Genomic DNA, 13,559 nt, shown 5'->3' on the forward strand with positions numbered 1-13,559 from the left:
TGTGTCCAATTCTTTGTGACCTCATGGACTGTAGCCCACCAGGCTCCTCTGTCTGTAGGATTTCCAAAGCAAGAATACTGGGGCAGGTTGCCATTCCTTCTCCAAGAAATCTTCCTGACCCATGTCTCCTGCTTGGCAGGTGGATTCTTTACCATGGAGACACCTGGGAAGTCAATGACCCAGCAATCTCACAGGTGGGCTTACACCCTGAGAAAACCATGCTTCAAAAAGACACATGTACCCCAAGGTTCATTGCAGCACTATTTACAATAGCCAAGACATGGAAGCAACCTAGATGTCCACTGACAGATGAATGGATAAAGAAGATGTGGTACGTACACACAGTGGAATATTACTCAGCCATAAAAAGGAATGAAACTGGGTCATTTTGGTGATGTGGATGAACTTAGAGTCTGTCATACAGAGTGAAGTCAGTCAGAAAGAGAAAAACAAATATTGCATATTAATACATGTATATGGAAATCTAGAAAACTAGTACTGATAAACCTATTTGCAGGGCAGGAATAGACACAAAGACATAGAGGATACATATATACTCCGTGCTGTAGCTTCTTAAATAGCTTCTCAACCCAGACATATAATCTGTGCTTTGAAAAGGTAAAGATAATTTCCTAAGATTGAATGTGAACAGGTGAAATGATAAAAATAGATTCTATGTATACTGATTTCAATGAACAATGATTAATCTTTACAGTATTTATTTGCTGAATAGCTTTAACATAAACATACCTATTTCTCTTCCTCGTAATACCAGGTACATGAAAGTCACTCAAAAACTATCCATTAAAATGAATAATGAATGACACAATACAAGGTTTCAAAGGTGTTTACTATTTGGTCAAACAATATTTTTCAATTGTCAGAGGGAAATGTACATTAACATACATGCTAAACATTCATCACTTCTGCATTATTGCTACGTGATACAATTTTACAGCCTGTGGGACAGTATAATTGCCGAGGTCATTGTTGGCATCTATCAAATATTTTTCTCAGTTCAATCATCTTCCCTTAAGTGATTTGGGAGTGAGATTGGGGCTAGGATGTTCAATTATAGACCAAATTTCTGTATCTACTAAATGAATAAACAGTCTCTATCTTTTATAAAAGGTAGAAAAATAATCATGCTGTGTGTGATTTTTTTTGCAAAATATACCATATAGGAAAAACATAGGCTGAATACAAAAGAAGTATTTTCTGTTTCTTGGACACCCATAAAAAACATATATCTTAGTCTTTGATATACAGCCATTCAGCTGTTATTTTGCATTTACTTAAAATATCCTCTGCTAAATAGTTGTGTTCATCTTTAAAAGTAAATTGCTTAAAATTACATTCAATTTCTTTCTGTAAACCAACATTTCTTCACCTTGACAAAGGAAATACATTGGATACCACCGATGAGCTGTCATCAGCGTTACATTACACTTAGAGGGAAAAAAAAAAATCTGAGTCTGAAATTAGTAGAGTTAACAAAATTTTACTGATTTCATATTATTTCAAGATGGTTTTCAAAGCCATCCAAAAAGTCCCTATCTGTAATATAAAAACAAAACCAAAGCTATGAGCAATCTTTCTCTCCTGGATTCATTAAGGCCTTGGAATCATTTATATCTGTGTTTTGTACATTTTGATTCTCTTCCACATTTTTATGTACTTGTTTGTGAAAGCACTAGAACAAATTAATTGAAAGAAACCACTCTGAAACTACTTGAACATTTGATCCAACCATAGAGATTTAAAGGCTTATACAGCCTAGTTTGTATTTTCCTCTGGGTTTTGGTGTCGAAATGATTACAGAATGCATGTTTCTTTCTTTGTGATGGTTTTTTAATATGCGTGAAACATTAAAAAAAAGTCAGCATTTACCAAAGATCTCATGTATCAGGCTTTTCAGACTGGAACCAAAAGCTTTTTAAAGCATTTTTAACAACAAATGATGGTCTGTTTCACAGATCCTGAAACCAATAATCAGTTTTCTTGACATACAGCTAAAAACAAAATTATCTTTAAACTAAATAGGATCAGCTTAAAAATCCCTTTGGAGCTGTTTTTATTTATTAAATGCCTTCATTAACACCACCATCTTTCACTTCTTATTACTCCAATTCAATTTCTCCCGCATACAAAGTGATGAGAAGGATGGCTGTGAATCCAGTTAGCATCCCTGCGTTCTGAATCATGAAGAAGGTGAAATCGGTTTTTCTTCCAGTTACCTTTTCTCTCAGCATATCGTTCATCTCTGGAAACTAGAGGAAAGATACATTGTTAGATAATTGTTGCCATCTTGTGGTCAAACATAAAAGTTATTACAGATTCCTGTGGGGGTGGCAGGGGGTGAGCGTTTCTGTCCCTGGTTTAAATGTTCTAGTACAGAGAGCATAACAGCAAAAGCCAGTGTAATCAGACATCAACAAGAAGAAGAGTAGGAAGACTGTGCCCCAGGTTAGTCAATCAGTGGCTGGAGATTAATCTCATTTTATGCCTCCTCTCCCTCCCTTCCTTGCTCTCTCTGCTCCATCCACATCATTCGGACCTCAAATGTATCCAGCCTCTTTCCATCCTCAAAATCTTCACACCCATCAAAACCTCTTTTCCCTCAAGTCTTTCAACGAGCTAAATCTTTGAGGTTTCTGCTTTCTAACTTTCATAGGAAGGCTTCTCCTAGGCCTTCCTAACTTTCAGTTCAGTTCAGTCGCTCAGTCGTGTCTGACTCTGCGACCCCATGAATCACAGCACGCCAAGCCTCCCTGTCCATCATCAACTCCCGGAGTTCACCCAGACTCACGTCCATCGAGTCAGTGATGCCATCCAGCCATCTCATCCTCTGTCGTCCCCTTCTCCTCCTGCCCCCAACCCCTCCCAGCAGCAGAGTCTTTTCCAATGAGTCAACTCTTTGCATGAGGTGGCCAAAGTACTGGAGTTTCAGCTTTAGCATCATTCCTTCCAAGAAATCCCAAGGATGATCTTCAGAATGGACTGGCTGGATCTCCTTGCAGTCTGAAGGACTCTCGAGAGTCTTCTCCAACACCACAGTTCAAAAGCATCAATTCTTTGGCGCTCAGCCTTCTTCACAGTCCAACTCTCACATCCATACATGACCACTGGAAAAACCATAGCCTTGACTAGATGAAACTTTGTTGGCAAAGTAAAGTCTCTGCTTTTGAACATGTTATCTAGGTTGGTCATAACTTTCCTTCCAAGGAGTAAGCCTCTTTTAATTTCATGGCTGCAGTCACCATCTGCGGTGATTTTGGAGCCCAAAAAAATAAAGTCTGACACTGTTTCCACTGTTTCCCCATCTATTTGCCATGAAATGATGGGACCAGATGCCATGATCTTTGTTTTCTGAATGTTAAGCTTTACGCAAACTTTTTCACTCTCCACTTTCACTTTCATCAAGAGGCTTTTGAGTTCCTCTTCACTTTCTGCCATAAGGGTGGTGTCATCTGCATATCTGAGGTTATTGATATTTCTCCCGGCAATCTTGATTCCAGCTTGTGCTTCTTCCAGCCCAGCATTTCTCATGATGTACTCTGCATAGAAGTTAAATAAACAGGGTGACAATATACAGCCTTGACGTACTCCTTTTCCTATTTGGAACCAGTCTGTTGTTCCATGTCCAGTTCTAACTGTTGCTTCCTGACCTGCATACAAATTTCTCAAGAGGCAGATCAGGTGGTCTGGTATTCCCATCTCTTTTAGAATTTTCCACAGGTTATTGTGATCCACACAGTCAAAGGCTTTGGCATAGTCAATAAAGCAGAAATAGATGTTTTTCTGGAGCTCTCTTGCTTTTTCCATGATCCAGCGGATGTTGGCAATTTCATCTCTGGTTCCTCTGCCTTTTCTAAAACCAGCTTGAACGTCTGAAAGTTCATGGTTCACGTACTGCTGAAGGCTTTAGCGTGTGAGATGAGTGCAATTGTGTGGTAGTTTGAGCATTCTTTGGCATTGCCTTTCTTTGGGATTGGAATGAAAACTGACCTTTTCCAGTCCTGTGGCCACTGCTGAGTTTTCCAAATTTGCTGGCATATTGAGTGCAGCACTTTCACAGCATCATCTTTCGGGATTTGGAATAGCTCAACTGGAATTCTATCACCTCCACTAGATTTGTTTGTAGTGACGCTTTCTAAGGCCCACTTGACTTCACATTCCAGGATGTCTGGCTCTAGGTCAGTGATCACACCATCGTGATTATCTGGGTCGTGAAGATCTTTTTTGTACAGTTCTTCTGTGTATTCTTGCCATCTCTTCTTAATATCTTCTGCTTCTGTTAGGTCCATACCATTTCTGTCCTTTATCAAGCCCATCTTTGCATGAAATGTTCCCTTGGTATCTCTAATTTTCTTGAAGAGATCTCTAGTCTTTCCCATTCTGTTGTTTTCCTCTATTTCTTTGCATTGATCGCTGAAGAAGGCTTTCTTATCTCTTCTTGCTATTCTTTGGAACTCTGCATTCAGATGTTTATATCTTTCCTTTTCTCCTTTGCTTTTCGCTTCTCTTCTTTTCACAGCTATTTGTAAGGCCTCCCCAAACAACTTAGACATCCCTATTATCATCTTGTATCACATATACTGTTTTTCCATTCATTTCAGTTTTTACTTGTATTTATGTAATCATGTGTGTGGTTTTGTTTGTTGAATTACAGGTTCCCCTCTTTGTAGACAAAAAACCGTGCCTTTCTGCTCCCTCCACCATCTACAATGCCTTACCAATTTTCAAGCCTGATACAAAAATATCAATTGATAATAGCTGATGAAATATGCTTTCAGAAGTCACTATATAGTTAATTCTTATTCTCTTCAATTTGTTTCCTTTGGCTTGTTCTATCCCTCATAAAATCATAAGGTTTTTTAAATAAACAGTGCTGTTTTTGAATCGAAGACTATAACAATCTCATGGTGGTGAAAGCAATTAAAACCCCAAGTTCTATACTTAAAATCCACTCTTTCTCAGCACAAAACTTTTACTGAAAAGGCTCATGAAGAGATCTGTAAATGTCATCTTTTCAAAACACATTTCCAAGTGATTTGCTATGTACACAGTGGTGCAATGTGCCAAAGCATTCAGGAGACCTCCAGACTCTGCAGTCACTCCATTTGCCTGATTTGAGAAAACGTAAATTACAAGGATACAATGGATGAAATTTGTGAAGCCATTCTGAAAAAAGCAAAGCTGCCGTAAGTATATATAGCATCATTTATTTGTATTATTTCTTTAAACCGAATAACTCTAATAGATTCTGTTCTTATATTTCAAAAGAAAAGAAGTGATGACCTAACGTAAATACATTATGAGGCACTAAATTCTGTGAAGAAAAACATAAATGCAGTGATGGTTCTAAGAGATGAAATCCTTGTGCTTATAAGGGTCTGCACAGAACAATGAACAGAGTTAATGCAGATGGAGGAAATTAAATTAGTAAGTTATACATGTAAAAAGACATTCAGTTCCAAATGCAAAGGAAACATTCCTTGATTTGCATCCATTTAGCACATTTTCGTTTTCTAGAAAGCCATCCATGATTTATTTGAAAATGCACGGAACCACTGATACTCTCTCCCTTACAGACACACACACAGACATACACAGAAACAGCATAAACATAAACATAGATATAAATATATACTGACCCAAGTAAATATCGTTCACCTTTAACTTATCAAATTTACTCTACCTCAAAAGTCTCTTACTGTTTAGAACTTTGAAGTAACAGAATGCTATTTACTTTATTCAGCAAGTCATTTCCTTCCAAATATGACCTCTTCTTGAAAAAAGGGTGAAAAGTCCTTTGGAGCCATACTATAGCAGGATACAAGCTTTACCCACAAGGAAAAACACCTGGGAAAATATCTCTACTTCAACAAAAATAAGTCATTTTGTCCTCTAGCAATGAGATCCTACCTAGATCAAAGAATTGATGAGAATCACTGTCAAATCACTATTAGTACAAACCACTCAAAAAGAGCGGACCTGAAATACTTTAAATGACAACAGAAAGGCCATCCACACTGAGAAAAGCAAAAGGTCACCCTTAGAGAAGGAAATGGCAACCCACTCCGGTGTTCTTGCCTGGAGAACCCCAGGGACGGGGGAGCCTGGTGGGCTGCCATCTATGGGGTTGCACAGAATCAGACACGACTGAAGTGACTTAGCAGCAGCAGCAGTCAATTCATAACCCAGATGTTTATTTCCAAATTTAAAATACAACAAAATCTTAAAGTTTCTTACCATGTCTGCCAGAGAAATATAGAGGAACATGCCTCCAGCAAGGGCAAAGATAATATTTGGAGCAAAATTATTGCCCACCAAGATGCCAAAAGCTAGCCCAACATAGCAGGAACATGCAGAAAGGAAATTGAATAACAAGGCTTGTCGAGTGCTCATTCCTGCATTGAGTAGGATCACAAAGTCCCCTAGAAGAAGAAGAATACATTAAGTCAATAGTTTTTCTTTTTTTTTTAATTACTTTTTACAGGAGTATAGTTGCTTTACAATGTTGTGTTAGCTTCTACTGTGCAGCAAACAGGTATTCTCTCTTTTCGATTTCCTTCCCATTTTGGTCACCACAGAGCACCAAGCAGAGTTCCCTGAGCTACACAGCAGGTTCTCACTAGTTATCTATTTTATACACACTGTCAATAGTGAAAGCAAAAGGTGAAGAGGGTGGCAGAAGATGAGATGGTTGGATGGCATCACCAGAGCTGACTCATTGGAAAATACCCTGATGCTGGGAAAGATTGAAGGTGGGAGGAGAAGGGGACCACAGAGGATGAGGTGGTTAGATGGCATCACCGATTCAATGGACATGAGTTTGAGTGAACTCTGGGAGTTGGTGATGGACAGGGAGGCCTGGCGTGCTGCAGTCCATGGGGTGGCAAAGAGTCGGACATGACTGAGCGACTGAACTGAACTGAACTCAACAGACATGAACTTGGGCAAACTTCAGGAGACAATTTGACCAAGGGAAGGACAGGGAAGCCTGGCGTGCTGCAGTCCATGGGGTTGCAAAGAGTTAGTCATAACTTAGCTATTGAACAACAACAATCAGTCCCAATCTCCCAATTCATTCCACCCCACCTCTTCCCCCATCACTGGTGTTCATACATTTGTTCTCTATTTAAATAGTTTAGTAGATTTGTTCTCTACTTAAATACTTTTTTCTCTTTTTGGATGAAATAAATGATAATAACCAATGTCTAAAAAGGCTGCTTCATTTCGAGACATCAGCAGGAGTTTTAAGAGTATGTCATCTGAAATGTCTCCCTCCCCTTAAACCAAGAAGTTAACGGACTTAGACGACATGAGAAGAACTCCTTACCTAATTCATGAGGGAACTCCTCGCATAGGATGGCTATGGAGGTGCTGAGTCCCTGCAGAAGAGACAAGGTGCAGGAGGCCCCGATGGCCAGGCCATCGATGAAATTGTGGAGGGCATCACTGAGCGTTATCATCCAGGCGATCGTCCCTATTTCTGAGAGCTTTGGCCCCTTCAAACAAGTACACGAGCTTGACTCTTTTTTTCCATCCTGTAAAATAACAGAAAATCAATCCACCGGATAACCAACATTTCTTGAAAGTCCAAGTGATACAGAGAAGTAGATGTATTATGTGTTGAGAGAGACAAATGTTTCCAACAGAAAGTCTTTCATAGTGGATAGGAACCACTAATCATAAAAAATGGAGGAAAAAAACTTGGAGAAAGGAAGAGACTGACAGGCCTTGAACAAACCACTTAAAAGACATTTTACTCTGGTTTCTCTTCAAACAATCCTTTTGACTTGTATGAACAAATTCTTACTACTCCCTTCCTAAAATGTAATATTAATAGATATTAACCTAAGAATTTGATTTATTCATACACTTTAAAGTAAAAGAAGTTTTTCAAAGACTGAATTTAAATTCTTTTCCATGTTATAATTTGAATGTGAAATCCACATTTAAAGCATGATAACATCAAGGAGTATGTATTCTAATCTATCCTGTGCCAACCTTGTAACTGTGAGCAAGTAATCTGAGCTTTAGCGTCTTTGATCATGAAGTGAAGAGAATGCTCTAAATTATTCATTTATTTTTCAATGACTTAGTAAGTTTCCACTGTGTTCCAGGTAGAGTTCTGGGTGTTTAGGATATCCTACAAGCTCTAAATTTCAATGATTCTCTTAACAAATTATATGAAGTATGATTAAAATAGGGTTGCCTTTACACCACACTTCTTTCCACCATGAAACAACAGAAAATCCTACAGCAGAATCTTTGTAAGAATTTTAATTTCCATAAGAAATTTTTTCAAAAAGAATTTAAATTTCCATAAAATTTACAAAATTGTATAAAATCAAATGACAGATGCCAACTGAAGCATATTCCAGAAACTGTGGGAAAAGATAATAAAATGCAAATTCATTTTTAAGTAGGGAAGCAATTTGTAATTAACTGGAGAACATTTTATTCCTAATTCTCCTCCCCTCAACTCTACCTCAGCAGCTAATCAACATATTTATTGAACATCTGCAATTTATACAACAGTCTGTTGAATGCTACAGGAAGTACACAGAAGTGGGAAACACAGGTTCTATCTCCAAGAAGCCTATTTACCTTGGAGAAACAAGATGTAAAGTATACAACTGACTCTAAAAATTGTGCAACATATATCAGCCGAAAAGGGCTTCCTTCAGAGCAATCATCTGAGAGGCGGTGCTTTTTCTCTGACGTCACTTAAATGCTCAAAACACTTTGGGGACCATTCTTTCAAAGCTGACTTCCAATCTTGCCACACACCTTTTCACTGTTTCATTAGTGGCAAATCTTCACCTTTGAGGGAGATTTTGTTTGTGCACGCATGCACGCTCAGTTGCTTCAGTCATGTTCGACTCCTTGTGACCCTATGGACTGTAGCCCACCAGGCTCCTCTGTCCATGGGATTCTCCAGGAAAGAATACTGGAGTGGGTTGCCATGCCCTCCTCCAGGGGATTTTCCAGGCCCAGGGATCTAACCCATGTCTCCTGTGGCTCCTGCATTGCAGGTGGATTCTTTACCACTGAGCTACCAGCAATTTGCAAGGGGAACATCCCCTTCTCTCAAAAACACAGGAAGCAACATTAATCTCCTTTTACTTTAGAAGGCAGTTCTTATCAGCATAAAAAGAATTCCTTCTGGCTTTAAAATGTGGTCTTTTCACTGTACAGTGTTAAAACATAATCTGAGACAAATTAAATAATTTAAGAGTTTATTCAAGCAAGAATGGATTCCAAGCTGGCAGTGTCAAACCAGGAGTAGTTAGGAACATTCCAGGGACAGGAAGCCTACGGAGACTTTTACAGAGAAAACATGGAAGCAAAGCAAGGAAATTATTGATTGAATACCATTCAATGTCTACTTGGAAGTTAGGAACTGACTGTCTTTAGGTTTTGATTTTGTAGCCTTGAGGCATTTACAGGCTTAGATTTTGGATTGCTTACATATGACATTTGAACTACCTCAGCCTCTGTCCTTATTTAATTAATTCAATAGTTGATATATCTTAACTGCCACAATGTAATAAACAACAACAACTTCAGTTGAGTTCAGTTCAGTCCAGTCATTCAGTCATGTCTGACTCTTTGCGACCCCATGAACCACAGCACACCAGGCCTCCCTGTCCATCACCAACTCCTGGAGTTCACTCAAACTCATGTCCATCGAGGCGGTGATGCCATTCAACCATCTCATCCTCTGCTGTCCCCTTCTCCTCCTGCCGTCAGTCTTTCCCAGCATCACCTTCTCTTCAATTGAGTCAGTTCTTCACAAATACAGAGTTTCAGCTTCAACATCAGTCCTTCCAGTGAATCTTCAGGACTGATTTCCTTTAGGATGGACTGGTTGGGATCTCCTTTCAGTCTGAGGGACTCTCAAGAGTCTTCTCCAACACCACAGTTCAAAAGCATCAATCCTTCAGCACTCAGCTTTCTTTATAGTCCAACTCTCACATCTGTACATGACTACTGGAAAAACCATAGACTTGACTAGATGGACCTTTGTTGGCAAAGTAATGTCTCTGCTTTTTAATATTCTGTCTAGGTTGGTCATAGCTTTCCTTCCAAGGAGTAAGCGTCTTTTAATTTCATGGCTGCACTCACCATCTGCAGTGATTTTGGAGCCCCCCAAAATAAAGTTTGACCTGTTTCCACTGTTGCCCCATCTATTTGCCATGAAATGATGGGCCTGGATGCCATGATCTTCGTTTTCTGAATGTTGAGCTTTAAGCCAACTTTTTCACTCTCCTCTTTCACTTTCTTTAAGAGGCTCTTTAGTTCTTCTTTACTTTCTGCCATAGGGGTGGTGTCATCTGCATATCTGAGGTTATTGATATTTCTCCCAGCAATCTTGATTCCAGCTATGCTTCATCCAGCCCAGCATTTCTCATGATGTACTCTGCATGTAAGTTAAATAAGCAGGGTGACAATATATAGCTTTGATGTACTCCTTTCCCTATTTGGAACCAGTCTGTTGTTCCATGTCCAGTTCTAACTGTTGCTTCCTGACCTGCATACAGATTTCTCAGGAGGCAGGTCAGGTGGTCTGGTATTCCCATCTCTTGAAGAATTTTCCACAGTTTGTTGTGATCCACACAGTCAAAGGCTTTGGCATAGTCAATAAAGCAGAAATAGATGTTTTTCTGGAACTCTCTTGCTTTTTTGATGATCCAGCAGATGTTGGCAATTTCATCTCTGGTTCCCCTGCCTTTTCTAAAACCAGCTTGAACATCTGGAAGTTCACGGTTCACGTATTGCTGAAGCCTGGCTTGGAGAAATTTGAGCATTACTTTACTAGCGTGTGCTGCTGCTGCTAAGTCACTTCAGTCGTGTCCAACTCTGTGTGACCCCATAGACGGCAGCCCACCAGGCTCCCCCGTCCCTGGGATTCTCCAGGCAAGAACACTGGAGTGGGTTGCCATTTCCTTCTCCAATGCATGAAAAGTGAAAAGTGAAAGTGAAGTCGCTCAGTTGTGTCCGACTCTATGCGACCCCATAGACAGCAGCCTACCAGGCTTCTCCGTCCATGGGATTCTCCAGGCAAGAGTACTGGAGTGGGTTGCCATTGCCTTCTCCATGAGTGCAATTGTGTGGTAGTTTGAGCATTCTTTGGCATTGCCTTTCTTTGGGATTGGCGGCTGCACAGCACTGGAGCAGCTGAGGAGATGCCCCACATCCAAGGGCAAAGGAGAAGCCCCAGCAAGACAGTAGGTGCTGGAGTGACTTTGAGGACATACCCAACATCCAAGGGCAAAGGAGAAGCTCTAGAAGGATGGTTGCTGCTGCTAAGTTGCTTCAGTCGTGTCCGACTCTGTGCGACCCCATAGATAGCAACCCACCAGGCTCCACCATCCCTGGGATTCTTCAGGCAAGAACACTGGAGTGGATTGCCATTTCCTTCTCCAATGCATGAACGTGAAAAGTGAAAGCTAAGTCGCTCAGTCGTGTCCGACCCTCAGTGACCCCATGGACTGCAGCCTTCCAGGCTCCTCGGTCCATGGGATTTTCCAGGCAAGAGTACTGGAGTGGGGTGCCATTGCCTTCTCCAGAAGGATGGTAGGAGGGGCGAATTCATGTTTAGAATCAAACCCCATTCCTGCCAGAGATACTCAGAGGGCTCAAACAATCTTGTGCACACCAGGACCCAGGGACCCCACAGAGAGTAAGACAGAACTGTGTTTGAGCATCTCCTGTGGAGGTACAGGTCAGCAGTGGACTGCCACGTGGGCAGGGGCTCTGGGTGCAGAAGACCTGGGTATAGCATAAGCCCTCTTGGAGGAGGTCGCCATTAACCCCACCACAGAGCTGCCAGAACTTACACAGGACTGGAAAATAGAGTCTTGGAGGGCACAAAGAGAATCTTGTGTGCACTAGCACCCAGGAGAAAGCAGCAGTGACCCCAGAAGAGACTGACCCAGACTTGCCCGGGAGTGTCCAGGAGTCTCCAGTAGAGGCATGGGTCAGTGGTGGCCTGCTGCAAGGTTGGGGGCACTGAGTGCAGCAGTACATGCATGGAATCTTTTGAAGGAGAACTCCATTATCTTCATTACCTTCAACATAGTTTGGCCCCAGGTAAATAGCAGGGAGGGAACACAGCTCCACCCATCAACAGAAAATTGGATTAAAGATTTACTGAGCATGGCCCCATTTTATTGTATTACATTGAATACAATAGAGAAAGGAGTGTGTCAAGGCTGTATATTGTCACCTTGGTTATTTAGCTTATATGAGAAATGATGGGCTGGATGAAGCACAAGCTGGAATCAAGATAGCAGGGAGGAACATCAATAACCTCAGAGATGCAGATGATACCACCCTTATGGCAGAAAGTGAAGAAGAACTAAAGAGCCTCCTGAAGAAAGTGAAAGAGGAGAGTGAAAAAGTTGGCTTAAAGCTCAACATTCAGAAAATGAAGATCATGGCATCCAGGCCCATCACTTCATGGGAAATAGATGGGGCAACAGTGGAAACAGATCAAACTTTATTTTTGGGGGCTCCAAAATCACTGCAGATGGTGAGTGCAGCCATGAAATTAAAAGACGCTTACTCCTTGGAAGAAAAGTTATGACAACCTAGACAAAATATTAAAAAGCAGAGACATTACTTTGCCAACAAAGGTCCATCCAGTCAAGTCTATGGTTTTTCCAGTAGTCATGTACGGATGTAAGAGTTGGACTATAAAGAAAGCTGAGTGCAGAAGAATTGATGCTTTTGAACTGTGGTGTTGGAGAAGACTCTTGAGAGTCCCTCAGACTGCAAGGAGATCCAACCCAGTCCATCCTAAAGGAAATTAGTCCTGAAGATTTACTGGAAGGACTGATGTTGAAGCTGAATCTCCAGTACTTTGGCCACCTGATGTGAAGAACTGACTCATTTGAAAAGACCCTAATGAAGGCAGGAGGAGAAGAGGACGACAGAGGATGAGACGGTTGGATGGCATCACCGCCTCGATGGACATGAGTTTGTGTGAACTCCGGGAGTTGGTGATGGACAGAGAGGCCTGGTATGCTGCAGTTCATGGGGTCGCAAAGAGTCGGACACAACTGAGCAACTGAACTGAACTGAACTGAACTAAGGATAGCCTTGCCCATCAGCACAAGACCCAGTTTCCCCCTCAGTCAGTCTCTCCCATCAGGAAGCTTCCATAGCCTCTTATCCTTCTCCATCGGAGAGCACACAGAATGAAAACCACAATCACAGAAAACTAACCAATCACATGGACCACACCCTTGTCTAACTCAATGAAGCTATGAGCCATGCCATGTAGGGCCACCCAAGATGGACAGGTCATGGTGGAGAGTTCTGACAATGACTTAGTACATGTCAAATGGGTGGCTTGGGTGAAAAGTCCCAGATTAGGAAACAATTACTGTCAAAGAGAAACAAAGGCAGTCATGAGAAACACCATAGAGAAAGTGACCTTGGCTTTGCAAAAACTTACTGCCAAGATACACTTCAAAAGACCAGTTGCTTTCCTTTACCAACTTGATTTGCCTAGTCACATATTTATAATTTCCTTATTT

At 41.0% G+C, this 13,559-nt stretch overlaps 1 protein-coding gene across 4 annotated transcripts in view; it reads right to left on the bottom strand.

Annotated features, from left to right (window-relative positions):
• Nucleotides 1–831: 831 nt before the first annotated feature.
• The window catches only part of SLC39A8 (solute carrier family 39 member 8), an 83,900-nt gene continuing 71,172 nt past the window's right edge, over nt 832–13,559 (bottom strand). For all 4 annotated transcript variants that reach the window (XM_086406765.1, XM_086406762.1, XM_086406764.1 and 1 more), the window contains 3 exons: nt 7,346–7,553; nt 6,256–6,440; nt 832–2,270 (listed from right to left, as the gene is read on the bottom strand). In XM_086406765.1, coding sequence (XP_086262891.1) covers nt 2,121–2,270; nt 6,256–6,440; nt 7,346–7,553 — 543 coding nt within the window. In that variant the 3' untranslated portion in view covers nt 832–2,120. The remainder of the gene's footprint in view (nt 2,271–6,255; nt 6,441–7,345; nt 7,554–13,559) is intronic.

The sequence above is a fragment of the Bos grunniens genome, chromosome 6, assembly GCF_055505025.1.
Source record: "Bos grunniens cultivar Pamir isolate PY7600 chromosome 6, Bosgru_T2T1.0, whole genome shotgun sequence".
Classification (NCBI taxonomy): domain Eukaryota; kingdom Metazoa; phylum Chordata; class Mammalia; order Artiodactyla; family Bovidae; genus Bos; species Bos grunniens.